This window comes from Pristiophorus japonicus, chromosome 12 (genome assembly GCF_044704955.1).
Source record: "Pristiophorus japonicus isolate sPriJap1 chromosome 12, sPriJap1.hap1, whole genome shotgun sequence".
NCBI lineage: Eukaryota > Metazoa > Chordata > Chondrichthyes > Pristiophoridae > Pristiophorus > Pristiophorus japonicus.
Genome location: NC_091988.1, coordinates 206,681,146 through 206,707,980, shown reverse-complemented (window position 1 = coordinate 206,707,980; position 26,835 = coordinate 206,681,146). Strand labels below are relative to the sequence as shown.

Here is a 26,835-nt window from a genome sequence, read left to right as displayed (position 1 = left end):
CTCAGGACTGGCCCTCTGACAGTGCGGCACTCCCTCAGTACTGCCCTCCGACGGTGCGGCACTCCTTCAGTACTGCACTCCAACAGTGCAGCGCTCCCTCAGTACAGCCCCTCCGACAGTGCGGCACTCCCTCAGTACTGCCCCTCCGACAGTGCCGCACTTTCTCAGCACTGCCTCTCTGACAGAGCGGCACACCCTCAGTACTGCCCCTCCGACAGTGCGGCACTCCCTCAGTTCTGCCCCTCAGACAGTGCGGCACTCCCTCAGTACTGCCCCTTCGACAGTGCAGCGCTCCCTCAGTACTGCCCCTCAGACAGTGCGGCATTCCCTCAGTAGTGCGCCTCCAACAGTGCGGCGCCCCCTCAGTACTGGCCCTCTGACAGTGCGGCACTCCCTCAGTACTGCCCTCCGACGGTGCGGCACTCCTTCAGTACTGCACTCCAACAGTGCAGCGCTCCCTCAGTACAGCCCCTCCGACAGTGCGGCACTCCCTCAGTACTGCCCCTCCGACAGTGCCGCGCTTTCTCAGTACTGCCCCTCCGACAGAGCGGCACACCCTCAGTACTGCCCATCCGACAGTGCAACACTCACTCAGTACTGTCCCACCGACAGTGCAGCGCTCCCTCAGTACAGCCTCTCCGACAGTAGGGCGCTGCCTCAGTACTGCCCCTCCGACAGTGCGGCGCTCCCTCAGTACTGCCCCTCCGACAGTGCGGCACTCTCTCAGTACTGCCCGTTCGACAGTGCGGCTCCCCTTCAGTACTGCCCCTTCGACAGTGCAGCACTCCCTCAGTACTGCCCCTCCGACAGTGCGCGCTCCCGCAGTACTGCCCCTCCAACAGTGCAAAACTCACTCAGTACTGCCCCTCCGACAGTGCAACACTCACTCAGTACTGCCCCTCCGACAGTGCAACACTCACTCAGTACTGCCCCTCCGACAGAGCAGCGCTCCCTCAGTACTGCCCCTCCGACAGTGCGGCACTCCCTCAGTACTGCCCCTCCAACAGTGCAACACTCACTCAGTACTGCCCCTCCGACAGTGCAGCACTCACTCAGTACTGCCCCTCTGACAGTGCAGCACTCCCTCAGTGCTTAACCTCTGACAGTGCGGAGCTCCCTCAGTACTGCCCCTCTGACAGTGCGGCACTCCCTCAGTACTGCTCCGCCGACAGTGCAGCACTCATTCAGTACTGCCCCTCCGACAGTGCAACACTCACTCAGTGCTGCCCCTCCGACAGTGCAACACTCACCCAGTGCTGCCCCTCCGACAGAGCAGCGCTCCCTCAATACTGCCCCTCCGACAGTGCGGCACTCATTCAGTACTGCTCCTCTGACAGAGCAGCGCTCCCTCACTACTGCCCCTCCGACAGTGCGGCACTCACTCAGTACTGCCCCTCCGACAGAGCAGCGCTCCCTCAGTACTGCCCCTCCGACAGTGCGGCACTCCCTCAGTACTGCCCCTCCAACAGTGCAACACTCACTCAGTACTGCCCCTCCGACAGTGCAGCGCTCACTCAGTACTGCCCCTCTGACAGTGCAACACTCACTCAGTACTGTCCCACCGACAGTGCAGCGCTCCCTCAGTACTGCCCCTCCGACAGTGCGGCACTCCCTCTGTACTGCCCCTCCGACAGTGTAGCGTTCCCTCAGTACTGCCCCTCCGACAGTGTGGCACTCCTTCGGTACTGCACTCCAACAGTGCAGCGCTCACTCAGTACTGCCCCTTCGACAGTGCGGCGCTCCCTCAGTACTGCCCCTCCGACAGTGCGGCGCTCCCTCAGTACTGCCCCGCTGACAGTGCGGCACTCACTCAGTACTGCCCCTCCGACGGTGCGGCCCTCCTTCAGTACTTCCCCTCCGACAGTGTGACGCTTCCTCAGGACTGGCCCTCTGACAGTGCGGCACTCCCTCAGTACTGCCCTCCGACGGTGCGGCACTCCTTCAGTACTGCACTCCAACAGTGCAGCGCTCCCTCAGTACAGCCCCTCCGACAGTGCGGCACTCCCTCAGTACTGCCCCTCCGACAGTGCCGCACTTTCTCAGCACTGCCTCTCCGACAGAGCGGCACACCCTCAGTACTGCCCCTCCGACAGTGCGGCACTCCCTCAGTTCTGCCCCTCAGACAGTGCGGCACTCCCTCAGTACTGCCCCTTCGACAGTGCAGCGCTCCCTCAGTACTGCCCCTCAGACAGTGCGGCATTCCCTCAGTAGTGCGCCTCCAACAGTGCGGCGCCCCCTCAGTACTGGCCCTCTGACAGTGCGGCACTCCCTCAGTACTGCCCTCCGACGGTGCGGCACTCCTTCAGTACTGCACTCCAACAGTGCAGCGCTCCCTCAGTACAGCCCCTCCGACAGTGCGGCACTCCCTCAGTACTGCCCCTCCGACAGTGCCGCGCTTTCTCAGTACTGCCCCTCCGACAGAGCGGCACACCCTCAGTACTGCCCATCCGACAGTGCAACACTCACTCAGTACTGTCCCACCGACAGTGCAGCGCTCCCTCAGTACAGCCTCTCCGACAGTAGGGCGCTGCCTCAGTACTGCCCCTCCGACAGTGCGGCGCTCCCTCAGTACTGCCCCTCCGACAGTGCGGCACTCTCTCAGTACTGCCCGTTCGACAGTGCGGCTCCCCTTCAGTACTGCCCCTTCGACAGTGCAGCACTCCCTCAGTACTGCCCCTCCGACAGTGCGCGCTCCCGCAGTACTGCCCCTCCAACAGTGCAAAACTCACTCAGTACTGCCCCTCCGACAGTGCAACACTCACTCAGTACTGCCCCTCCGACAGTGCAACACTCACTCAGTACTGCCCCTCCGACAGAGCAGCGCTCCCTCAGTACTGCCCCTCCGACAGTGCGGCACTCCCTCAGTACTGCCCCTCCAACAGTGCAACACTCACTCAGTACTGCCCCTCAGACAGTGCAGCACTCACTCAGTACTGCCCCTCTGACAGTGCAGCACTCCCTCAGTGCTTAACCTCTGACAGTGCGGAGCTCCCTCAGTACTGCCCCTCTGACAGTGCGGCACTCCCTCAGTACTGCTCCGCCGACAGTGCAGCACTCATTCAGTACTGCCCCTCCGACAGTGCAACACTCACTCAGTGCTGCCCCTCCGACAGTGCAACACTCACCCAGTGCTGCCCCTCCGACAGAGCAGCGCTCCCTCAATACTGCCCCTCCGACAGTGCGGCACTCATTCAGTACTGCTCCTCTGACAGAGCAGCGCTCCCTCACTACTGCCCCTCCGACAGTGCGGCACTCACTCAGTACTGCCCCTCCGACAGAGCAGCGCTCCCTCAGTACTGCCCCTCCGACAGTGCGGCACTCCCTCAGTACTGCCCCTCCAACAGTGCAACACTCACTCAGTACTGCCCCTCCGACAGTGCAGCGCTCACTCAGTACTGCCCCTCTGACAGTGCAACACTCACTCAGTACTGTCCCACCGACAGTGCAGCGCTCCCTCAGTACTGCCCCTCCGACAGTGCGGCACTCCCTCTGTACTGCCCCTCCGACAGTGTAGCGTTCCCTCAGTACTGCCCCTCCGACAGTGTGGCACTCCTTCGGTACTGCACTCCAACAGTGCAGCGCTCACTCAGTACTGCCCCTTCGACAGTGCGGCGCTACCTCAGTACTGCCCCTCCGACAGTGCGGCGCTTCCGCAGTTCTGCCCCTCCGACAGTGCAGCACTCCCTCAGTACTACCCCTCTGACAGCGCGGCACTCCCTCAGTACTGCCCCTCAGACAGTGCAGCACTCCCTCAGTAGTGCCCCTCCAACAGTGCGGCGCTCCCTCAGTACTGCCCCGCTGACAGTGCGGCACTCACTCAGTACCGCCCCTCCGACGGTGCGGCCCTCCTTCAGTACTTCCCCTCCGACAGTGTGACGCTCCCTCAGGACTGGCCCTCTGACAGTGCGGCACTCCCTCAGTACTGCCCTCCGACGGTGCGGCACTCCTTCAGTACTGCACTCCAACAGTGCAGCGCTCCCTCAGTACAGCCCCTCCAACAGTGCAACACTCACTCAGTACTGCCCCTCCGACAGTGCAGCACTCACTCAGTACTGCCCCTCTGACAGTGCAGCACTCCCTCAGTGCTTAACCTCTGACAGTGCGGAGCTCCCTCAGTACTGCCCCTCTGACAGTGCGGCACTCCCTCAGTACTGCCCCGCCGACAGTGCAGCACTCATTCAGTACTGCCCCTCCGACAGTGCAACACTCACTCAGTGCTGCCCCTCCGACAGTGCAACACTCACCCAGTGCTGCCCCTCCGACAGAGCAGCGCTCCCTCAATACTGCCCCTCCGACAGTGCGGCACTAATTCAGTACTGCTCCTCTGACAGTGCAGCGCTCCCTCAGTACAGCCCCTCCGACAGTGCGGCACTCCCTCAGTACTGCCCCTCCGACAGTGCCGCACTTTCTCAGCACTGCCTCTCCGACAGAGCGGCACACCCTCAGTACTGCCCCTCCGACAGTGCGGCACTCCCTCAGTTCTGCCCCTCAGACAGTGCGGCACTCCCTCAGTACTGCCCCTTCGACAGTGCAGCGCTCCCTCAGTACTGCCCCTCAGACAGTGCGGCATTCCCTCAGTAGTGCGCCTCCAACAGTGCGGCGCCCCCTCAGTACTGGCCCTCTGACAGTGCGGCACTCCCTCAGTACTGCCCTCCGACGGTGCGGCACTCCTTCAGTACTGCACTCCAACAGTGCAGCGCTCCCTCAGTACAGCCCCTCCGACAGTGCGGCACTCCCTCAGTACTGCCCCTCCGACAGTGCCGCGCTTTCTCAGTACTACCCCTCCGACAGAGCGGCACACCCTTAGTACTGCCCATCCGACAGTGCAACACTCACTCAGTACTGTCCCACCGACAGTGCAGCGCTCCCTCAGTACAGCCTCTCCGACAGAAGGGCGCTGCCTCAGTACTGCCCCTCCGACAGTGCGGCGCTCCCTCAGTACTGCCCCTCCGACAGTGCGGCACTCTCTCAGTACTGCCCGTTCGACAGTGCGGCTCCCCTTCAGTACTGCCCCTTCGACAGTGCAGCACTCCCTCAGTACTGCCCCTCCGACAGTGCGCGCTCCCGCAGTACTGCCCCTCCAACAGTGCAAAACTCACTCAGTACTGCCCCTCCGACAGTGCGGCACTCCCTCAGTACTGCCCCTCCAACAGTGCAAAACTCACTCAGTACTGCCCCTCCGACAGTGCAACACTCACTCAGTACTGCCCCTCCGACAGTGCAACACTCACTCAGTACTGCCCCTCCGACAGAGCAGCGCTCCCTCAGTACTGCCCCTCCGACAGTGCGGCACTCCCTCAGTACTGCCCCTCCAACAGTGCAACACTCACTCAGTACTGCCCCTCCGACAGTGCAGCACTCACTCAGTACTGCCCCTCTGACAGTGCAGCACTCCCTCAGTGCTTAACCTCTGACAGTGCGGAGCTCCCTCAGTACTGCCCCTCTGACAGTGCGGCACTCCCTCAGTACTGCCCCGCCGACAGTGCAGCACTCATTCAGTACTGCCCCTCCGACAGTGCAACACTCACTCAGTGCTGCCCCTCCGACAGTGCAACACTCACCCAGTGCTGCCCCTCCGACAGAGCAGCGCTCCCTCAATACTGCCCCTCCGACAGTGCGGCACTCATTCAGTACTGCTCCTCTGACAGAGCAGCGCTCCCTCACTACTGCCCCTCCGACAGTGCGGCACTCCCTCAGTACCGCCCCTCCGACAGTGCGGCACTCCCTCAGTACTGCCCCTCCAACAGTGCAACACTCACTCAGTACTGTCCCACCGACAGTGCAGCGCTCCCTCAGTACTGCCCCTCCGACAGTGCAGCACTCCCTCTGTACTGCCCCTCCGACAGTGTAGCGCTCCCTCAGTACTGCCCCTCCGACAGTGTGGCACTCCTTCGGTACTGCACTCCAACAGTGCAGCGCTCACTCAGTACTGCCCCTTCGACAGTGCGGCGCTACCTCAGTACTGCCCCTCCGACAGTGCGGCGCTTCCTCAGTTCTGCCCCTCCGACAGTGCGGCACTCCCTCAGTACTACCCCTCTGACAGCGCGTCACTCCCTCAGTACTGCCCCTTTGACAGTGCAGCGCGCCCTCAGTACTGCCCCTCAGACAGTGCGGCACTCACTCAGTACTGCCCCTCCGACAGTGCGACGCTCCCTCAGGACTGGTCCTCTGACAGTGCGGCACTCCCTCAGTACTGCCCTCCGACAGTGCGGCACTCCTTCAGTACTGCACTCCAACAGTGCAGCGCTCCCTCAGTACAGCCCCTCCGACAGTGCGGCACTCCCTCAGTACTGCCCCTCCGACAGTGCCGCACTTTCTCAGTACTGCCCCTCCGACAGAGCGGCACACCCTCAGTACTGCCCCTCCGACAGTGCGGCGCTTCCTCAGTTCTGCCCCTCAGACAGTGCGGCACTCCCTCAGTACTACCCCTCTGACAGCGCGGCACTCCCTCAGTACTGCCCCTTCGACAGTGCAGCGCTCCCTCAGTACTGCCCCTCCGACGGTGCGGCGCTCCCTCAGTACTGGCCCTCTGACAGTGCGGCGCTCCCTCAGTACTGCCCTCCGACGGTGCGGCACTCCTTCAGTACTGCACTCCAACAGTGCAGCGCTCCCTCAGTACAGCCCCTCCGACAGTGCGGCACTCCCTCAGTACTGCCCCTCCGAGAGTGCCGCACTTTCTCAGTACTGCCCCTCCGACAGAGCGGCACACCCTCAGTACTGCCCCTCCGACAGTGCAACACTCACTCAGTACTGTCCCACCGACAGTGCAGCGCTCCCTCAGTACTGCCCCTACAACAGTGCGGCGCTACCTCAGTACTGTCCCTCCGACAGTGCAGCGCTCCCTCAGTACTGCCCCTCCGACAGTGCGGCACTCCCTCAGTATTGTTCCTCCGACAGTGCGCCGCTCCCTCAGTACAGCCCCTCTGATAGTGCGGCACTCCTTCAGTACTGCACTCCAACAGTGCAGCGCTCCCTCAGTACAGCCCCTCTGACAGTGCGGCACTCCCGCAGTACTACCCCTCTGACAGCGCGGCACTCCCTCAGTACTGCCCCTCTGACAGTGCGGCACTCCCTCAGTACTGCCCCTCCGACAGTGCGGCACTCTCTCAGTACTTCCCCTCCGACAGTGCAGCGCTCCCTCAGTACTGCCCGTTCGACAGTGCGGCTCCCCTTCAGTACTGCCCCTCCGACAGTGCGCGCTCCCGCAGTACTGCCCCTCCAACAGTGCAAAACTCACTCAGTACTGCCCTTCCGACAGTGCAACACTCACTCAGTACTGTCCCTCCGACAGTGCAGCGCTCCCTCAGTACTGCCCCTCTGACAGTGCAACACTCACTCAGTACTGCCCCTCCGACAGTGCAGCACTCACTCAGTACTGCCCCTCTGACAGTGCAGCACTCCCTTTGTGCTTAACCTCTGTCAGTGCGGCGCTCCCTCAGTACTGCCCCTCCGACAGTGCAGCACTCCCTCAGTACTGCCCCTACAACAGTGCGGCGCTACCTCAGTACTGTCCCTCCGACAGTGCAGCGCTCCCTCAGTACTGCCCCTCCGACAGTGCGGCACTCCCTCAGTATTGTTCCTCCGACAGTGCGCCGCTCCCTCAGTACAGCCCCTCTGATAGTGCGGCACTCCTTCAGTACTGCACTCCAACAGTGCAGCGCTCCCTCAGTACAGCCCCTCTGACAGTGCGGCACTCCCGCAGTACTACCCCTCTGACAGCGCGGCACTCCCTCAGTACTGCCCCTCTGACAGTGCGGCACTCCCTCAGTACTGCCCCTCCGACAGTGCGGCGCTCCCTCAGTACTGTCTCTCAGACAGTGCGACACTACCTCAGTACTGCCCCTACGACAGTGCGGCGCGCCCTCAGCACTGCCCCTTTGACAGTGCGGCACTCCCTCAGTACTGACCCTCCGACAGTGCGGCCCTCCCTCAGTACAGCCCCTCCGACAGTGTGGCGCTCCCTCAGTATTGTCCCTCCAACAGTGCGGCGCTCCCTCAATACTGCCCCTCCGACAGTGCGGCACTCCCTCAGTACTGCCCCTCAGACAGTGCGGCGCTCCCTCAGTACTGCCCCTCTGACAGTGCGGCGCTCCCTCAGTACTGCCCCTCCGACAGTGCAGCACTCACTCAGTACTGCCCCTCAGACAGTGCAGCACTCACTCAGTACTGCCCCTGCGACAGTGCGGTACCCCCTCAGTACTGCCCCTCCGACAGTGCGGCGCTCCCTCAGTACTGCCCCTCAGACAGTACGGCGCTCCCTCAGTACTGCCCCTCTGACAGCGCGGCACTCCCTCAGTACTGCCCCTCTGACATTGCGGCGATCCCTCAGTACTGCCCCTCTGACAGTGCAGCGCTCCCTCAGTTCTGCCCCTCCGACAGTGTGGCGCTCCCTTTGCACTGCCCCTCTGACAGTGCGGCACTCCCTCAGTACTGCCCCTCCGACAGTGCGGCACTCCCTCAGTACTGCCCCTCCAACAGTGCGGCACCCCCTTAGTACTGCCCCTCTGACAGTGCAGCGCTCCCTCAGTACTGCTCTGGGAGTGCCAGCCTGAAATGGGGCTCGAACCCATAACCTTCTGCATCTGACTCTGGAATGAGAGTGCTCCCCACTGAGCCAAGACTGGTGATATTCACCCTGTTACTCTGTTTCACAACGATGAAGAAGGTCCATTTGATCTCAGAATACTAACACTCACCTCTTTCCATTACAGCATCCAGCTGTTCCTCAGCACCCTGCATGGAAACCCTTTCCAGCTGTTGGCATGTGTAAAGAAATCATTCTTGGCATCTGTCTGAAATTAATCGTGCTGCATTTGTGGAGGTTTCACAGATAAACCACTGTGCATAAGGGGGATATCTGGACTTTCAGTGCAATGCCAAGGTAAATTAAAATGCTGTTACTAATCCGAAAGCAGTTGCTTCTCCAAGTTGAGAGTCGATGCTTCCGTCGGAAGGCTCTTGTTCCCAATGGACAGAGCCTCTATTTATAGACAGAGTATGAGGAGGAGAGGAGAGGGCAGCTGTCTGCAGTTCCACCTGCCCAAAAGCTGTGCTGCACCAGGAAGGAGCCTGAGAATGAATGGGAGAGAGTGAGGAGAGTAAGAGTGTGAGCAGGAGAAAGAGAATAAGTGGGGGTAAGTGAACGGGAGAGAGAGCGAAAATGAGCAGGAGAAGAGAACCAGGTTTACTGTGTGTCTCCTAATGGTCAGTCACAGAGTAACATGATCCGGGCCTTTGGAGCAGTGCCGTCACTCATCATCAAAGTGGGGAGGGAGCTTTAACAAAGGAACTGGAAAATTAAAGATATACATGCTTTTAAATAGCAAAGGACTTATGGGTCATTGAGTCATACAGCCTTGAGTGATCTGTAGTTATTAGATCTCAGCAGAGCAGCTAGAGTTGGATCAAGTACTTCCGTGAGATAGAGAATGAATCGGGTTTTCATCCCACGGATAACCATCCACTGATTCCTTGCACAATTTGTGGGTGATGGCCAAGACAGCCACTCCCGTGGTGGGATTTCCAGGCGAGACTGTCTTTCTAGATTCATACATGAGGATGATCAGCACTTGGGAATCTGTAGTCCAGTATCTCAGGAAAAGGAGGAAGAAGGGGAAAACTGGGGGAGAAGTAGGAAAGGACTGTCAGCATTCAAATAGTTAATGAAAGTTATTCTGAGGGTATGGTTAATAATTCCATTGCCTGAACATCACTTAGACATGCAGTAACTCTTCATTTGAGGACACTGGTTTCTGACACAATGGTATCAAGTTACAAGAATGCAATCTCGGTGATTCACTCCAAACCAAAGTATTTTTATAGAATTATTCCATACCTGAAATACTTGATGCAGAAGGTATTTGAATGATTCCAGTATCGCCTGACCTGTGAACATCAGAAACATGAGACAACTATCAGTGTGATTGGCCAGCCCTCACCAGAGTCAGACATGGGACCCAGCTTTGATCCAATGTTTATTCCTAATATGCAAAGAATTTAAGTTTGTGAATGAAACAAGGATGTTCTATGAATACACCCGATTGACACTTGCATTTATGTCATGCCTCATCAGATCTTGGAATTAAACCAAGTCCTTCTTGATGGAGTTGAATGCCACTTACCATCTCCTCAATCCACTCCTCGAGGAACTAATATAATTGCTTCTTGAACCATTTATTTGGTCCCTTCCCTGACCATTTATATTTTGCGATTAATTGTATTTACATTTACTGACTGGAATCTGCAGTTTCTGTTCCTGCAATTCATTTCTCCTTTGCTTACAGATACTTTTCAGTTCTGACCATTCTGACCAAACTCCTTTCCTACTTGACATTTTTCTGTTTTTCTCTCTTTAACCTCTATCTTCCACTCACTTCTAACCTTTTCATTCTGTGTTTATCCCTCTGGCCCTTCATTGTTTTATTTATTTTACCTGCTTGCACATTTGATCTTTTGTACTCAATTGCAATTCTTCCCTCACCCACAGACTCACATCCTCAATGATTCATCCGAGATTGGTTGCCTGTCTCAGACAAAACATTCAAAAGACCTATGGTTTTTGGCCAATTATAAAGATTTCTATCTTATGATTAAAGTTAAATCTCAGAGTAAATATTCAATTGCCCCCAAAAACGGATGCAGGGATCGCGAGGTGCAATAAACCCAAGCCTATTTGTTCAGATGCAGGCAGCATGCAAACTTCATACTGCCTAGTAATTTATATGATTGGAACATGCAGCCCAGCATTGAGTGGCTGCACCCCTGGCAGAGACCCAAGTTCGTGCGAGGTTAGCACCAATTAAAGCTAGCCTGCACTTCTTAAAGCCAGCCTGCACCTCTTAAAGGGGAAGTGCAGTTTGACGAGAGCAGTCATTCCAAAGAACCAGGAATGGCACAGCATGCCAGAGAGAGGGCTCTAAGATTCTCCAATATACCACTGAAGGCCTCAGTGCAGAAGATAGACAGGAGGAGTGAGGTCCTGTGTCCACAGGGGGCCAGGAGGCCCTCCAGACAGACAATGCGAAGGCAGTGGGAGCAGATAGCCGTGGAGGTCACTGCCAGCAGTATTGCCACGAGGACTTGCATGCAGTATCGAAAGAAGTTCAATGACCTCACACGAGTGATCAAGGTCAGTGAATTCATCTTCAAATGCCATATCCGACCAATTGCACCATTAGCCTCTCACATTACCCAATGCACCATACCAAAAACCTGCTCACCTATGCTCAGCTTGGGTTCCACCAGGACCACTCAGCTCCAGGCCCCATTACAGCCTTGGTCCAAACAGGGACAAAAGGGCTGAATTCCAAAAGTGAGGTGAGAGTAACTGCCCTTGACATCAAGGCAGCATTTGACCGAGTACGGCATCAAGGAGCCCGAGTAAAATTGAACTCAATGGAAATCAGGGGAATCACGCTCCTAACTTATGCCTTGTAGATGGTGGAAAGGATTTGGGGAGTTAGGAAGTTAGACAGTCTCCACAGAATACCCAGCCTCTGGCCTGCTCTTGTAGCCACAGTATTTATGTGGCTGGTCCAGGTAAGTTTCTGGTCAATGGTCACCCCCAGGATGGTGATGGTGGGGGATTCAGCGATGGTAATGCCATTGAATGTCATGGGGTGTGTTGTGTATCTGTAAAGCATGCACTCCCATGTTCCGCCACCAGGGAGCTCAACTCCTGAAGTCCCAAGGGATCCAAGCATCCCTTCGGAGCACTGTATATAAGCCGGCCCCAAAGGCCTGTTACTCACTCTGGAGTGTCTTATAGAAACATAGAAACATAGAAACATAGAAACATAGAAAATAGGTGCAGGAGTAGGCCATTCGGCCCTTCTAGCCTGCACCGCCATTCAATGAGTTCATGGCTGAACATTCAACTTCAGTACCCCATTCCTGCTTTCTCGCCATACCCCTTGATCCCCCTAGCAGTAAGGACCTCATCTAACTCCTTTTTGAATATATTTAGTGAATTGGCCTCAACAACTTTCTGTGGTAGAGAATTCCACCAGGTTCACCACTCTCTGGGTGAAGAAGTTCCTCCGCATCTCGGTCCTAAATGGCTTACCCCTTATCCTTAGACTGTGACCCCTGGTTCTGGACTTCCCCAACATTGGGAACATTCTTCCTGCATCTAACCTGTCTAACCCCGTCAGAATTTTATATGTTTCTATGAGGTCCCCTCTCATTCTTCTGAACTCCAGTGAATACAAGCCCAGTTGATCCAGTCTTTCTTGATAGGTCAGTCCCGCCATCCCGGGAATCAGTCTGGTGAACCTTCGCTGCACTCCCTCAATAGCAAGAATGTCCTTCCTCAGGTTAGGAGACCAAAACTGTACACAATACTCCAGGTGTGGCCTCACCAATGCCCTGTACAACTGTAGCAACACCTCCCTGCCCCTGTACTCAAATCCCCTTGCTATGAAGGCCAACATGCCATTTGCTTTCTTAACCGCCTGCTGCACCTGCATGCCAACCTTCAATGACTGATGTACCATGACACCCAGGTCTCTTTGCACCTCCCCTTTTCCTAATCTGTCACCATTCAGATAATAGTCTGTCTCTCTGTTTTTACCACCAAAGTGGATAACCTCACATTTATCCACATTATACTTCATCTGCCATGCATTTGCCCACTCACCTAACCTATCCAAGTCGCTCTGCAGCCTCACAGCATCCTCCTCGCAGCTCACACTGCCACCCAACTTAGTGTCATCCGCAAATTTGGAGATACTACATTTAATCCCCTCATCTAAATCATTAATGTACAGTGTAAACAGCTGGGGCCCCAGCACAGAACCTTGCGGTACCCCACTAGTCACTGCCTGCCATTCTGAAAAGTACCCATTTACTCCTACTCTTTGCTTCCTGTCTGACAACCAGTTCTCAATCCATGTCAGTACACTACCCCCAATCCCATGTGCTCTAACTTTGCACATCAATCTCTTGTGTGGGACCTTGTCGAACGCCTTCTGAAAGTCCAAATATACCACATCAACTGGTTCTCCCTTATCCACTCTACTGGAAACATCCTCAAAAAATTCCAGAAGATTTGTCAAGCATGATTTCCCTTTCACAAATCCATGCTGACTTGGACCTATCATGTCACCTCTTTCCAAATGCACTGCTATGACATCCTTAATAATTGATTCCATCATTTTACCCACTACCGATGTCAGGCTGACCGGTCTATAATTCCCTGTTTTCTCTCTCCCTCCTTTTTTAAAAAGTGGGGTTACATTGGCTACCCTCCACTCCATAGGAACTGATCCAGAGTCAATGGAATGTTGGAAAATGACTGTCAACGCATCCACTATTTCCAAGGCCACCTCCTTAAGTACTCTGGGATGCAGTCCATCAGGCCCTGGGGATTTATCGGCCTTCAATCCCATCAATTTCCCCAACACAATTTCCCGGCTAATAAGGATTTCCCTCAGTTCCTCCTCCTTACTAGACCCCCCGACCCCTTTTATAACCGGAAGGTTGTTCGTGTCCTCCTTCGTGAATACCGAACCAAAGTACTTGTTCAATTGGTCCGCCATTTCTTTGTTCCCCGTTATGACTTCCCCTGATTCTGACTGCAGGGGACCTACATTTGTCTTTACTAACCTTTTTCTCTTTACATATCTATAGAAACTTTTGCAATCCGTCTTAATGTTCCCTGCAAGCTTCTTCTCATACTCCATTTTCCCTGCCCTAATCAAACCCTTTGTCCTCCTCTGCTGAGTTCTAAATTTCTCCCAGTCCCCAGGTTCGCTGCTATTTCTGGCCAATTTGTATGCCACTTCCTTGGCTTTAATACTATCCCTGATTTCCCTTGATAGCCACGGTTGAGCCACCTTCCCTTTTTTATTTCTATGCCAGACAGGAATGTACAATTGTTGTAGTTCATCCATGCGGTCTCTAAATGTCTGCCATTGCCCATCCACAGTCAACCCCTTAAGTATCATTCGCCAATCCATCTCAGCCAATTCACGCCTCATACCTTCAAAGTTAGCCTTCTTTAAGTTCTGGACCATGGTCTCTGAATTAACTGTTTCATTCTCCATCCTAATGCAGAATTCCACCATATTATTAAAGACTGAGGTCACTGTTACTTTAACCTCCCTGTGTGCAGCCTCATCTGTGTTAGGAACACAATAACTGGCGACGAGAATACGAATCCAACTCAAAGATGCAGCAGACTGTAGGTATCCTGGAGAAGTTCTCGGAGGGTGAGGACTGGGAAGCCTATGTCGAATGGCTAGACCAGTACTTTGTAGGCAACAAGCTGGACGGAGAAGGAAGCGCTGCAAAAATGAGAGCGGTCCTCCTCACAGTCTGCGGGGCACCGACCTACAGCCTCATGAAGAATCTTCTGGCTCCAGTGAAACTCACAGATAAGTCATATGAGGAGGTGTGTACACTGGTTCGGGAGCATCTTAACCCGAGGGAGAGCGTGCTGATGGCGAGGTATTGGTTCTACACGTGCCAGCGATCTGAAGGTCAGGAAGTGGCGAGCTATGTCGTCGAGCTAAGGTGACTTGCAGGACAATGTGAGTTTGATGGCTAACTGGACCAAATGCTCAGAGACTTTTTTGTACTGGACATTGGCCACGAGATCACCCGACGAAAACTTTTGACTGTAGAGACACCGACCCTCAGTAAGGCCATTGCGATAGCACAGGCGTCCACCAGTGATAACACCAAACAAATCTCTCAGCACACAAGTGCTTGCAATGTTCATAAATTAACTGGAACTGTGTTTGCGAGCAGAAATGTACAGGGCAGAAACCACGAGTCTGCAACTGCCAGCAGGCCTCAGGTGACCCAGATGACTCAGAGTCCCCAACAATATATGAATGCAAGGCAATTCACACCTTGTTGGCATTGTGGAGGCTTCCATTCAGCCTATTCATGCCACTTCAAAGGGTATGTTTGCAAGAGCTGTGGAACAATGGGGCACCTCCAACGAGCTTGCAAACGAGCTGCAAGCTCTGCAAAACCTGCTAACCACCACATGGCAGAGGAAGATCGGTCCATGGTGGATCAAAGCAATTTCGAGCCCCAGAGAGAGGAGGCAGATGCTGAAGTACACGGGGTGCACACATTTTCGACAAAATGTCCACCTATAATGCGAAACGTAAAATTGAATGGCTTACCCATAGCCATGGAACTGGACACTGGCGCTAGCCAATCCATCATGAGTAAAAGGATGTTTGAGAGACTGTGGTGCAACAAGGCATTCAGACCAGCCCTGAGCCCCATCCACACGAAACTGAGAACGTACACCAAAGAGCTTATCAATGTCCTGGGCAGCGCCATGGTCAAGGTCACCTACGAGGGCACAGTGCACAGACTGCCACTCTGGATTGTCCCAGGCGATGGCCCCACATTGCTTGGAAGGAGCTGGCTGGGCAAAATCCGCTGGAACTGGGATGACATCTGAGCGCTATCACATGTCGATGAGGCCTCATGTACCCAGGTTCTTAACAAATTTCCGTCCCTTTTTGAGCCAGGCATTGGAAACTTTTCCGGGGCGAAGGTGCCGATCCACTTGGTCCCAGAGGCACGACCCATTCACCACAAAGCGTAAGCGGTACCTCACATAATGAGGGAGAGAGTGGAAATCGAGCTGGACAGGCTGCAACGCGAGGGCATCATCTCCCCAGTGGAATTCAGCGAGTGGGTCAGCCCTATTGTTCCAGCATTCAAAAGTGATGGCACGGTCAGGATTTGCGGCCATTATGAAGTAACTATTAATCGTTTCTCTATACAGGACCAATACCTGCTACCTAAGGCTGACGACCTATTTGCGACGCTGGCAGGAGGCAAGACGTTCACAAGCTCAACCTGACTTCGGCCTCCATGACGCAGGAGCTGGAGGAGACTTCGAAGGGCCTCACCTGCATCAACACGCACAAGGGACTATTCATCTACAATAGATGCCCGTTTGGAATTTGGTCGGCTGCAGCGATCTTCCACAGAAACATGGAGAGCCTATTCAAGCCGGTACCACACATGGTGGTCTTTCAGGACGAAATATTGGTCACGGGTCGGGACACCGCCGTGCACCTACAAAACTTGGAGGAGGTCCTCCAGCGACTGGATCGCGTAGGGCTGCGGCTGAAGAGGTCGAAATGCGTCTTCATGGCAACAGAAATGAAGTTTTTGGGGAGAAAGATCACAACGGACGGCATTCGACCCACAGACGCCAAGACAGAGGCTATCAGGAACATGCCCAGGCCACAGAACGTCATGGAGCTGTGGTCGTTCCTGGGAATCCTCAATTATTTTGGTAACTTTCTACCGGGGTTAAGCACCCTCTCGGAGCCTCTACATGTGTTATTGCGCAAAGGTGAGAACTTGATATGGGGAAAAAAACAAGTAATTGTTTTTGAGAAAGCCAGAAACATTTTATGCTCCAACAAGCTGCTTGTATTGTATAACCCGTGTAAAAGACTTGTGCTAGCATGGATTCAGATGTGTATTACAACAAGCTAATGTTGCGGGGAAGTTGCAACCTGTCGCCTATGCTTCCAGGAGCTTGTCTAAGACCGAGAGGGCCTACAGCATGATTGAGAAAGAGGCATTACCGTGTGTGTTTGGGGTAAAGAAAATGCATCAGTACCTGTTTGGCCTCAAATTTGAGCTGGAAACTAATCACAAGCCCCTCATATCCTTGTTCGCTGAAAACAAGGGGATAAATACTAATGCCTCAGCCCGCATACAAAAGTGGGCACTCGCGCTATTAGCGCATAATCTGCCACAGGCCAGGCACCAAGAACTGTGTGGATGCTCTCAGTCGGTTACCATTGCCCACCACGGGGGTGGAAATGGCGCAGCCTGGAAACTTGTTGATGGTGGCGCATGGTCATGGAAGCGTTTGAAAATGATAAATCGCCTGTCATGGCCCGCCAGATTAGGACTTGGACCAGCCAAGATTCTCTGCTGACCCTAGTAAAAAACTGTGTACTGCATGGGAGCTGGGCCAGCATCCCTGTTGAAATGCAAGAGCCTATCAAGCCATTCCAGCGGCGAAAGGACGAGCTGTCCATTCAGGCAGACTGCCTGTTGTGGGGTAACTGCGTAGTGCTACCAAAAAGGGGCAGGGAGACGTTCATCTCGGATCTCCACAGCACACACCCGGGTATAGTAATGATAAAAGCGATAGCCAGATCACACGTGTGGTGGCCCGGTATCTACTCTGACTTAGAGTCCTGTGTACGGCAATGCAGCGTATGTGCCCAGTTGAGCAACGCGCCCAGAGAGGCACCACTAAGTTTGTGGTCCTGGCCCTCCAGACCATGGTCGAGGATCCATGTCGACTATGCGGGCCTGTTTCTCGGTAAAATGTACCTGGTGGTGGTGGATGCTTTTTCAAAAGGCATTGAATGTGAAACAATGTCAGGAAGCACCGCCACCGCCACCATTCAAAGCCTGAGGGCCATGTTTGCACCCATGGCCTGCCTGACATACTGGTCAGTGACAACGGGCCATGTTTCACCAGTGCCGAATTTAAAGAATTCATGATCCGCAATGGGATCAAACATGTCACCTCGGCCCCGCTTAAACCAGCCTCCAATGAGCAGGCAGAGCGGGCAGTACAACCTATCAAACAGAGCCTTAAACGAGTCACAGAAGGCTCACTCCAAACCCACCTGTCCCGAGTACTGCTCAGCTACCGCACGAGACCCCACTCGCTCACAGGGGTGCCCCCGGCTGAGCTACTCATGAAAAGGACACTTAAAACCAGACTCTCACTGGTTCACCCCAACCTGCATGATCAGGTAGAGAGCAGGCGGCAGCAACAAAATGTAAACGATGGTTGCGCCATTGTGTTACGGGAAATTGATCTGAATGACCCTGTGTATATGCTAAACTATGGACATGGTCCCAAAGTGGATCGCGGGCACGGTGATAGCTAAAGAAGGGAATAGGATGTTTGTAGTCAAACTAGACAATGGACAAATTTGCAGAAAGCACCTGGACCAAACGAGGCTGCGGTTCACAGACTGCCCTGAACAACCCATAGCAGACACCACCTTTTTCGAGCCCACAACACACACCCAAAGGATCAACGACACCACACCGGACCAGGAAATCGAACCCAGCACGCCCAACAGCCCAGCAAGGCCAGGCTCACCCAGCAGCCCTGCAGGGCCAACAACACGCCAGCCCAGCGAGGGCACAGCCAACTCACCAGAACAGACATTTGTACCGAGGCGGTCCACCAGGGAAAGAAAGGCTCCCGACTGCCTCACCTTGTAAATAGTTTTCATGTTGACTTTGGGCAGGGGGTGATGTGTATCTGTAAAGCATGCACTCCCATGTTCCGCCACCAGGGAGCTCATCCCCTGAAGTCCCAAGGGATCCCAGCATCCCTTGGGAGCACTGTATAAAGCCAGCCCCTCAGGTCTGTTCCTCACTCCGGAGTGTCTTGTTAAAGACTGAGGTCACTGTTACTTTAACCTCCCTGTGTGCAGCCTCATCTGTGTTAGGAACACAATAGGGTGGTTCGACTCTCGCTTGTTGGAGATAGTCATTGCCTGGCACTGGAGTCGTACCTCACACAGAGGAAGATGGTTGTGGTGGTTGGAGGTCAATCATCTCAGCCCCATTGCAAGAGTTCCTCAGGGCTGTGTGCTGGGCCCAACCATCTTCAACTGCTTCATCAATGACCTTCCCTCCATCATAAGGTCAGAAGTGGGGATGTTCGCTAATGACTGCACAGTGTTCAGTGTCATTCGTAACACCTCGGACAATGGAGCAGTCCATGCCCACATGCAGCAAGACCTGGACGACATTCAGGCTTGGGCTGATAAGTGGCAAGTAACATTCGTGCCACACAAGTGCCAGGCAATGACTATCTCTAATAAGCGAGAGTCTAACCACCCCATGACATTCAACGGCATTACCATCGCCGAATCTCCCACCATCAACATCCTGGGGGTCACCATTGACCAGAAACTTAACTGGACCAGCCACATAAATACTGTGGCAACAAGAGCAGGTCAGAGGCTGGGTATTCTGTGGCGAGTGTCTCACCTCCTGACTTTCCAAATCCTTTCCACCGTCTACAAGGCACAAGTCAGGAGTGTGATGGAATACTCTCCACTTGCCTGGATGAGTGCAGCTCCAACAATACACAAGACGCTCAACACCATCCAGGACAAAGCAGCCTGTTTGATTGGCATCCCATTCACCACTTTAAACATTCACTCCCTCCACCACCGGCGCACCGTGGCTGCAGTGTGTACCATCCACAAGATGCACTGCAGCAACTCGCCAAGGCTTCTTCAACTGCGCTTCCCAAACCCGCGATGTCCACCACCTAGAATGACAAGGGCAGAAGATGCATGGGAACACCACCACCTGCAAGTTCCCCTCCAAGTTACACACCATCCTGACTTGGAAATATATCGCTGTTCCTTCATAGTAGCTGAGTCACAATCCTGGAATTCCCTCCCTAACAGCACTGTGGGTGTACCTTTACCACACGGACTGCAGTGGTTCCAGAAGGCAGCTCATCATCACCTTCTCAAGGGCAATTAGGGGTGGGCAATAAATGCCGGCCTTACCAGCAATGCCCACATCCCGGAATGAATAAAATAAAAACTTTACTCACCTACAAACAATCTCTATCATTCATGATTTAGACCTCACATTCAGAGTTTCACTTCACCCTTACACACTTAGCATTGCTGCAAGCCTCACACCCACATCTCACAGCTCGCACACATTGCCAGCTATTCACCCATGTCAGCCACATTAACCAAACACATTCCACCACACTCAGTGATACATTTCCCTCTCTTTTGCAGGAGAAGGTGGCGTACAGCTATAGGCAGTAGCAGCTAACCAGAGGGGGACAGGCTCGCCTGCATATCCCAAACCTGAAGGAGGAGACAGTGTTTGTCATTATTTAGCCAAGTTTGCTGACGATACAAAGATGGGAGTAAAAGCAATGTGTGAGGACACAAAAAACCTGCAAAAGAACATAGACAGGCTAAGTGAGTGGGCAAAAATTTGGCAGATAGAGTAGAATGTTGGAAAGTGTGAGGTCATGCACTTTGGCAGAAAAAAAATCAAAGAGCAAGTTATTATTTAAATGGAGAAAGATTGCAAAGTGCCGCAGTACAGAGGGACCTGGGGGTACTTGTGCATGAAACACAAAAGGTTAGTATGCAGGTACAGCAAGTGATCAGGAAGGCAAATGGAATCTTGGCCTTTATTGCAAAGGGGATGGAGTATAAAAGCAGGGAAGTCTTGCTACAGTTATACAAGGTATTGGTGAGGCCACACCTGGAATACTGCGTGCAGTTTTGGTTTCCATATTTATGAAAGGATATAGTTGCTTTGGAGGCAGTTCAGAGAAGGTTCACTAGGTTGATTCTGGAGATGAGGGGATTGACTTATGAGGACAGGTTGAGTAGGTTAGGCCTCTACTCATTGGAATTCAGGTGATCTTATCGAAACATATAAGATTATGAGGGGGCTTGACAGGGTGGATGCAGAGAGGATGTTTCCACTGATGGGAGAGACTAGAACTAGAGGGCATAATCTTAGAATAAGGGGCCGCCCATTTAAAACTGAGATATGGAGAAATTTCTTCTCTCAGAGGGTTGTAAATCTATGGAATTCACTGCCTCGGAGAGCTGTGGAAGCCAGGACATTGAATAAATTTAAGACAGAAATAGACCGTTTCTTAAACGATAAGGGGATAAGGGGTTATGGGGACCGGGCAGGGAAGTGGACCTTAGTACATGATCGGATCAGCCATGATCGTATTTGTTATGTTTAGAATAACTCCACAAGACTGAATACTGATGTGACCTTAGTCTCTTTAATAAAACTCCAGAGTGCCAAAGCAGCATGACAGACAACCTTTTATACTCGCTCGCATGAGGAGTGCAAGCCTTGGGCCTCCAACAGGTACGCCCTCTAGTGCAAGTCTTACACAGTTATAATGTTTACATACATAACATCACTCCCCCCAAAGTCTTTGATACAAATTATTTACAAGTTGAGGCGGTCCGGGGCCCTTCGCTCCCTGGTTGAATGCCTGAGTTCGAACCATGGTATGGGTGAGTTGGTCGAGCCATTGCTGCACTGCAGCGCGGCTGGTCTGACCGGACTGTTGGGCATGGTGGGTTCATCCTCTTGATTGATCACGAGGTCGATTGCTGGCTGGGTGTTTGTTGGTGGATCAATGATGGTGGTGTCCTCTTTAAGTTGTTCCTGTTTGTCAATGAATCGCAGTTTGGTCTGATCCAAACGCTTTCTGCACATTTGTCCATTACATAGTTTGACAATAAATACTCTATTCCCCTCCTTGGTCAAGACAGTGCCAACAACCTATTTAGGACCATGACCGTAATTAAGGACAAACACAGGGTCGTTAACATCAATGTCATGCGATACAGCCGCGCGATCGTGGCACATGTTTTTCCGGTGACGCCGGGTTTCCACATGATCATTAAGATCCGGGTGGACTAGGGAGAGCCTGGTTTTGAGTGCTCTCTTCATTAACAATTCCGCCGTGCGAACCCCGGTAAGCAGGTGGGACTGCGTCCGGTAGTTGAGCAGAACCCGAGATAAACGGGTCTGCAGGAAGCCATCCGTCGCGCGTTTATGCTCTGCTTCATAGTTTGGACTGCCCGTTCCGCTTGACCGTTGGATGCGGGCTTAAACGGGGCAGACCTGACATGCTTGATGCGATTGTGGGTCATAAACTCGTTGAATTCCGAGCTGGTGAAACACGGTCCATTGTCACTGATGGGTGGCGAACATGGCCCGGAGGCTTTCAATGGTGGCAGTGGACGTGCTGGATGACATGATTACACATTCAATTCATTTAGAGTAAGAGTCCACTACTACTAAGAACATCTTTCCAGAAGGGGGCCAGCGAGATCTACGTGGATCCTGGACCATGGTTTGGAGGGCCATGACCACAGACTCAATGGAGCCTCCCTTGGTGCATTGCTCAACTGTGAGCAAGTGTTACATTGGTGTACGCATGACTCCAAATCCGAGTCATTGCCGGGCTACCAAATGTGCGACCTGGCAATAGCCTTCATCATGACAATGCCTGGGTGGGTAAACATAGAAACATAGAAAATAGGTGCAGGAGCAGGCCATTCAGCCCTTCTAGCCTGCACCGCCATTCAATGAGTTCATGGCTGAACATGAAACTTCAGTACCCCCTTCCTGCTTTCTCGCCATAACCCTTGATCCCCCGAGTAGTAAGGACTTCATCTAACTCCCTTTTGAATATATTTAGTGAATTGGCCTCAACTACTTTCTGTGGTAGAGAATTCCACAGGTTCACCACTCTCTGGGTGAAGAAGTTTCTCCTCATCTCGGTCCTAAATGGCTTACCCCTTATCCTCAGACTGTGACCCCTGGTTCTGGACTTCCCCAACATTGGGAACATTCTTTCTGCATCTAACCTGTCTAAACCCGTCAGAATTTTAAACGTTTCTATGAGGTCCCCTCTCATTCTTCTGAACTCCAGTGAATACAAGCCCAATTGATCCAATCTTTCTTGATAGGTCAGTCCCGCCATCCCGGGAATCAGTCTGGTGAACCTTCGCTGCACTCCCTCAATAGCAAGAATGTCCTTCCTCAAGTTAGGAGACCAAAACTGTACACAATACTCCAGGTGTGGCCTCACCAAGGCCCTGTACAACTGTAGCAACACCTCCCTGCCCCTGTATTCAAATCCCCTCGCTATGAAGGCCAACATGCCATTTGCTTTCTTAACCGCCTGCTGTACCTGCATGCCAACCTTCAATGACTGATGTACCATGACACCCAGGTCTCGTTGCACCTTCCCTTTTCCTAATCTGTCACCATTCAGATAATAGTCTGTCTCTCTGTTTTTACCACCAAAGTGGATAACCTCACATTTATCCACATTATACTTCATCTGCCATGCATTTGCCCACTCACCTAACCTATCCAAGTCACTCTGCAGCCTAATAGCATCCTCCTCGCAGCTCACACTGCCACCCAACTTAGTATCATCCGCAAATTTGGAGATACTGCATTTAATCCCCTCGTCTAAATCATTAATGTACAATGTAAACAGCTGGGGCCCCAGCACAGAACCTTGCGGCACTCCACTAGTCACTGCCTGCCATTCTGAAAAGTACCCGTTTACTCCTACTCTTTGCTTCCTGTCTGACAACCAGTTCTCAATCCACGTCAGCACACTACCCCCAATCCCATGTGCTTTAACTTTGCACATTAATCTCTTGTGTGGGACCTTGTCGAAAGCCTTCTGAAAGTCCAAATATACCACATCAACTGGTTCTCCTTTGTCCACTTTACTGGAAACATCCTCAAAAAATTCCAGAAGATTTGTCAAGCATGATTTCCCTTTCACAAATCCATGCTGACTTGGACCTATCATGTCACCATTTTCCAGATGCACTGCTATGACATCCTTAATAATTGATTCCATCATTTTACCCACTACTGAGGTCAGGCTGACCGGTCTATAATTCCCTGTTTTCTCTCTCCCTCCTTTTTTAAAAAGTGGGGTTACATTGGCTACCCTCCACTCCATAGGAACTGATCCAGAGTCAATGGAATGTTGGAAAATGACTGTCAATGCATCCGCTATTTCCAAGGCCACCTCCTTAAGTACTCTAGGATGCAGGCCATCAGGCCCTGGGGATTTATCTGCCTTCAATCCCATCAATTTCCCCAACACAATTTCCCGACTAATAAAGATTTCCCTCAGTTCCTCTTCCTTACTAGACCCTCTGACCCCTTTTATATCCGGAAGGTTGTTTGTATCCTCCTTAGTGAATACCGAACCAAAGTACTTGTTCAATTGATCCGCCATTTCTTTGTTCCCCGTTATGACTTCCCCTGATTCTGACTGCAGGGGACCTACGTTTGTCTTCACCAACCTTTTTCTCTTTACATACCTATAGAAACTTTTGCAATCCGCCTTAATGTTCCCTGCAAGCTTCTTCTCGTACTCCATTTTTCCTGTCCTAATCAAACCCTTTGTCCTCCTCTGCTGAGTTCTAAATTTCTCCCAGTCCCCAGGTTCGCTGCTATTTCTGGCCAATTTGTATGCCACTTCCTTGGCTTTAATACTATCCCTGATTTCCCTAGATAGCCACGGTTGAGCCACCTTCCCCTTTTTATTTTTACGCCAGACAGGAATGTACAATTGTTGTACTTCATCCATGCGGTCTCTAAATGTCTGCCATTGCCCATCCACAGTCAACCCCCTAAGTATCATTCGCCAATCTATCCTAGCCAATTCTCGCCTCATACCTTCAAAGTTACCCTTCTTTAAGTTCTGGACCATGGTCTCTGAATTTACTGTTTCATTCTCCATCCTAATGCAGAATTCCACCATATTATGGTCACTCTTCCCCAAGGGGCCTCGCACAATGAGATTGCTAATTAATCCTCTCTCATTACACAACACCCAGTCTAAGATGGCCTCCCCCCTAGTTGGTTCCTCAACATATTGGTCTAGAAAACCATCCCTTATGCACTCCAGGAAATCCTCCTCCACCGTATTGCTTCCAGTTTGGCTAGCCCAATCTATGTGCATATTAAAGTCACCCATTATAACTGCTACACCTTTATTGCATGCACCCCTAATTTCCTGTTTGATGCCCTCCCCAACATCCCTATTACTGTTTGGAGGTCTGTACACAACTCCTACTAACGTTTTTTGCCCTTTGGTGTTCTGCAGCTCTACCCATATAGATTCCACATCATCCAAGCTAATGTCTTTCCTAACTATTGCATTAATCTCCTCTTTAACCAGCAATGCTACCCCACCTCCTTTTCCTTTTATTCTATCCTTCCTGAATGTTGAATACCCCTGAATGTTGAGTTCCCAGCCCTGATCATCCTGGAGCCACGTCTCCGTAATCCCAATCACATCATATTTGTTAACATCTATTTGCACAATTAATTCATCCACCTTATTGCGGATACTCCTTGCATTAAGACACAAAGCCTTCAGGCTTGTTTTATTAACACCCTTTGTCCTTTTAGAATTTTGCTGTACAGTGGCCCTTTTTGTTCTTTGCCTTGGGTTTCTCTGCCCTACACTTTTCCTCATCTCCTTTCTGTCTTTTGCTTTTGGCTCCTTTTTGTTTCCCTCTGTCTCCCTGCATTGGTTCCCATCCCCCTGCCATATTAGTTTAAATCCTCCCCAACAGCACTAGCAAACACTCCCCCGAGGACATTGGTTCCAGTCCTGCCCAGGTGCAGACCGTCCGGTTTGTACTGGTCCCACCTCCCCCAGAACCGGTCCCAATGCCCCAGGAATTTGAATCCCTCCCTGCTGCACCACTGCTCAAGCCACGTATTCATCTGCGCTATCCTGCGATTCCTACTCTGACTATCACGTGGCACTGGTAGCAATCCCGAGATTACTACTTTTGAGGTCCTACTTTTTAATTTAGCTCCTAGCTCCTTAAATTCGTTTCGTAGGACCTCATCCCTTTTTTTGCCTATGTCGTTGGTACCAATGTGCACCACGACAACTGGCTGTTCTCCCTCCCATTTCAGAATGTCCTGCACCCGCTCCGAGACATCCTTGACCCTTGCACCAGGGAGGCAACATACCATCCTGGAGTCTCGGTTGCGGCCGCAGAAACGCCTATCTATTCCCCTCACAATTGAATCCCCTATCACTATCGCTCTCCCACTCTTTTTCTTGCCCTCCTGTGCAGCAGAGCCAGCCACGGTGCCATGAACTTGGCTGCTGCTGCCCTCCCCTGATGAGTCATTCCCCTCAACAGTACCCAAAGCGGTGTATCTGTTTTGCAGGGGGATGACCGCAGGGGACCCCTGCACTACCTTCCTTGCTCTACTCTTCCTGCTGGTCTTCCATTCCCTATCTGGCTGTGGACCCTTTCCCTGCGGTAAGACCAACTCACTACACGTGATACTCACGTCATTCTCAGCATCGTGGATGCTCCAGAGTGAATCCACCCTCAGCTCCAATTCCGTAACGCGGACCGTCAGGAGCTGGAGGCGGATACACTTCCCGCACACATAGTCGTCAGGGACACCGGAAGCGTCCCTGAGTTCCCACATGGTACAGGAGGAGCATAACACCCGACCGAGCTCTCCTGCCATGACTTAACCCTTAGATACACTTAAACTGGTAATAACAATGTTAAAAGTTACTGACCAATATAAGAAGAAAAAGAAAAACTACTCACCAATCACCAGCCAATCACTTACCCCCTAGGCTGTGACGTCACCTTTGTTTTTTTGCCTTCTCCCTGTAGCTGCACCGGTACGCCTCTCGCCGACCCCGGACTCGCGCTGCTCCGAGCTCCCGCCTCCTCGACTGACTGCTCCGAGCTCCCGCTGGCCTTTATAGGCCTCTCGCCGACCCCGGACTCGCGCTGCTCCGAGCTCCCGCCTCCTCGACTGACTGCTCCGAGCTCCCGCTGGCCTTTATAGGCCTCTCGCCGACCCCGGACTCGCGCTGCTCCGAGCTCCCGCCTCCTCGACTCACAGGGTCCAGGCTAGTCCAGGTCCTGATCTGGCGAGCCGTGACGGTTGACCCCTCGCTCTCAAAAACATCCATGACCAGAAGCAAGTTTGCGGGTTGCACCATTTCCACCCCAGTGGTGGGCAATGGTAGCCGACTGGTCTGTGGCGAATAACATAGGCATAAGCGGAAAATGTCACTGCCCATCTTTGGATGCGGGACGCAGCATTGGTGTTTATACCTTTGCTCTCGAAAACAGCGAAATGAGCGGTTTGTGGTCGGTTTTAAGCTCGAACCGGAGTCCAAATAGGTATTGGTGCATTTTCTTAACTGCGTGTACGCATGCTAATGCCTCTTTCTCGACCATA

General features: G+C 52.7%; 1 protein-coding gene across 1 annotated transcript in view; it reads right to left on the bottom strand.

Moving 5' to 3' along the window:
* LOC139277688 (uncharacterized) overlaps positions 1-26,835 on the bottom strand; it is a 265,492-nt gene that overhangs the window by 205,561 nt on the left and 33,096 nt on the right. The window contains exon 3 of the mRNA XM_070896517.1: positions 9,836-9,885. Coding sequence (XP_070752618.1) covers positions 9,836-9,885 — 50 coding nt within the window. The remainder of the gene's footprint in view (positions 1-9,835; positions 9,886-26,835) is intronic.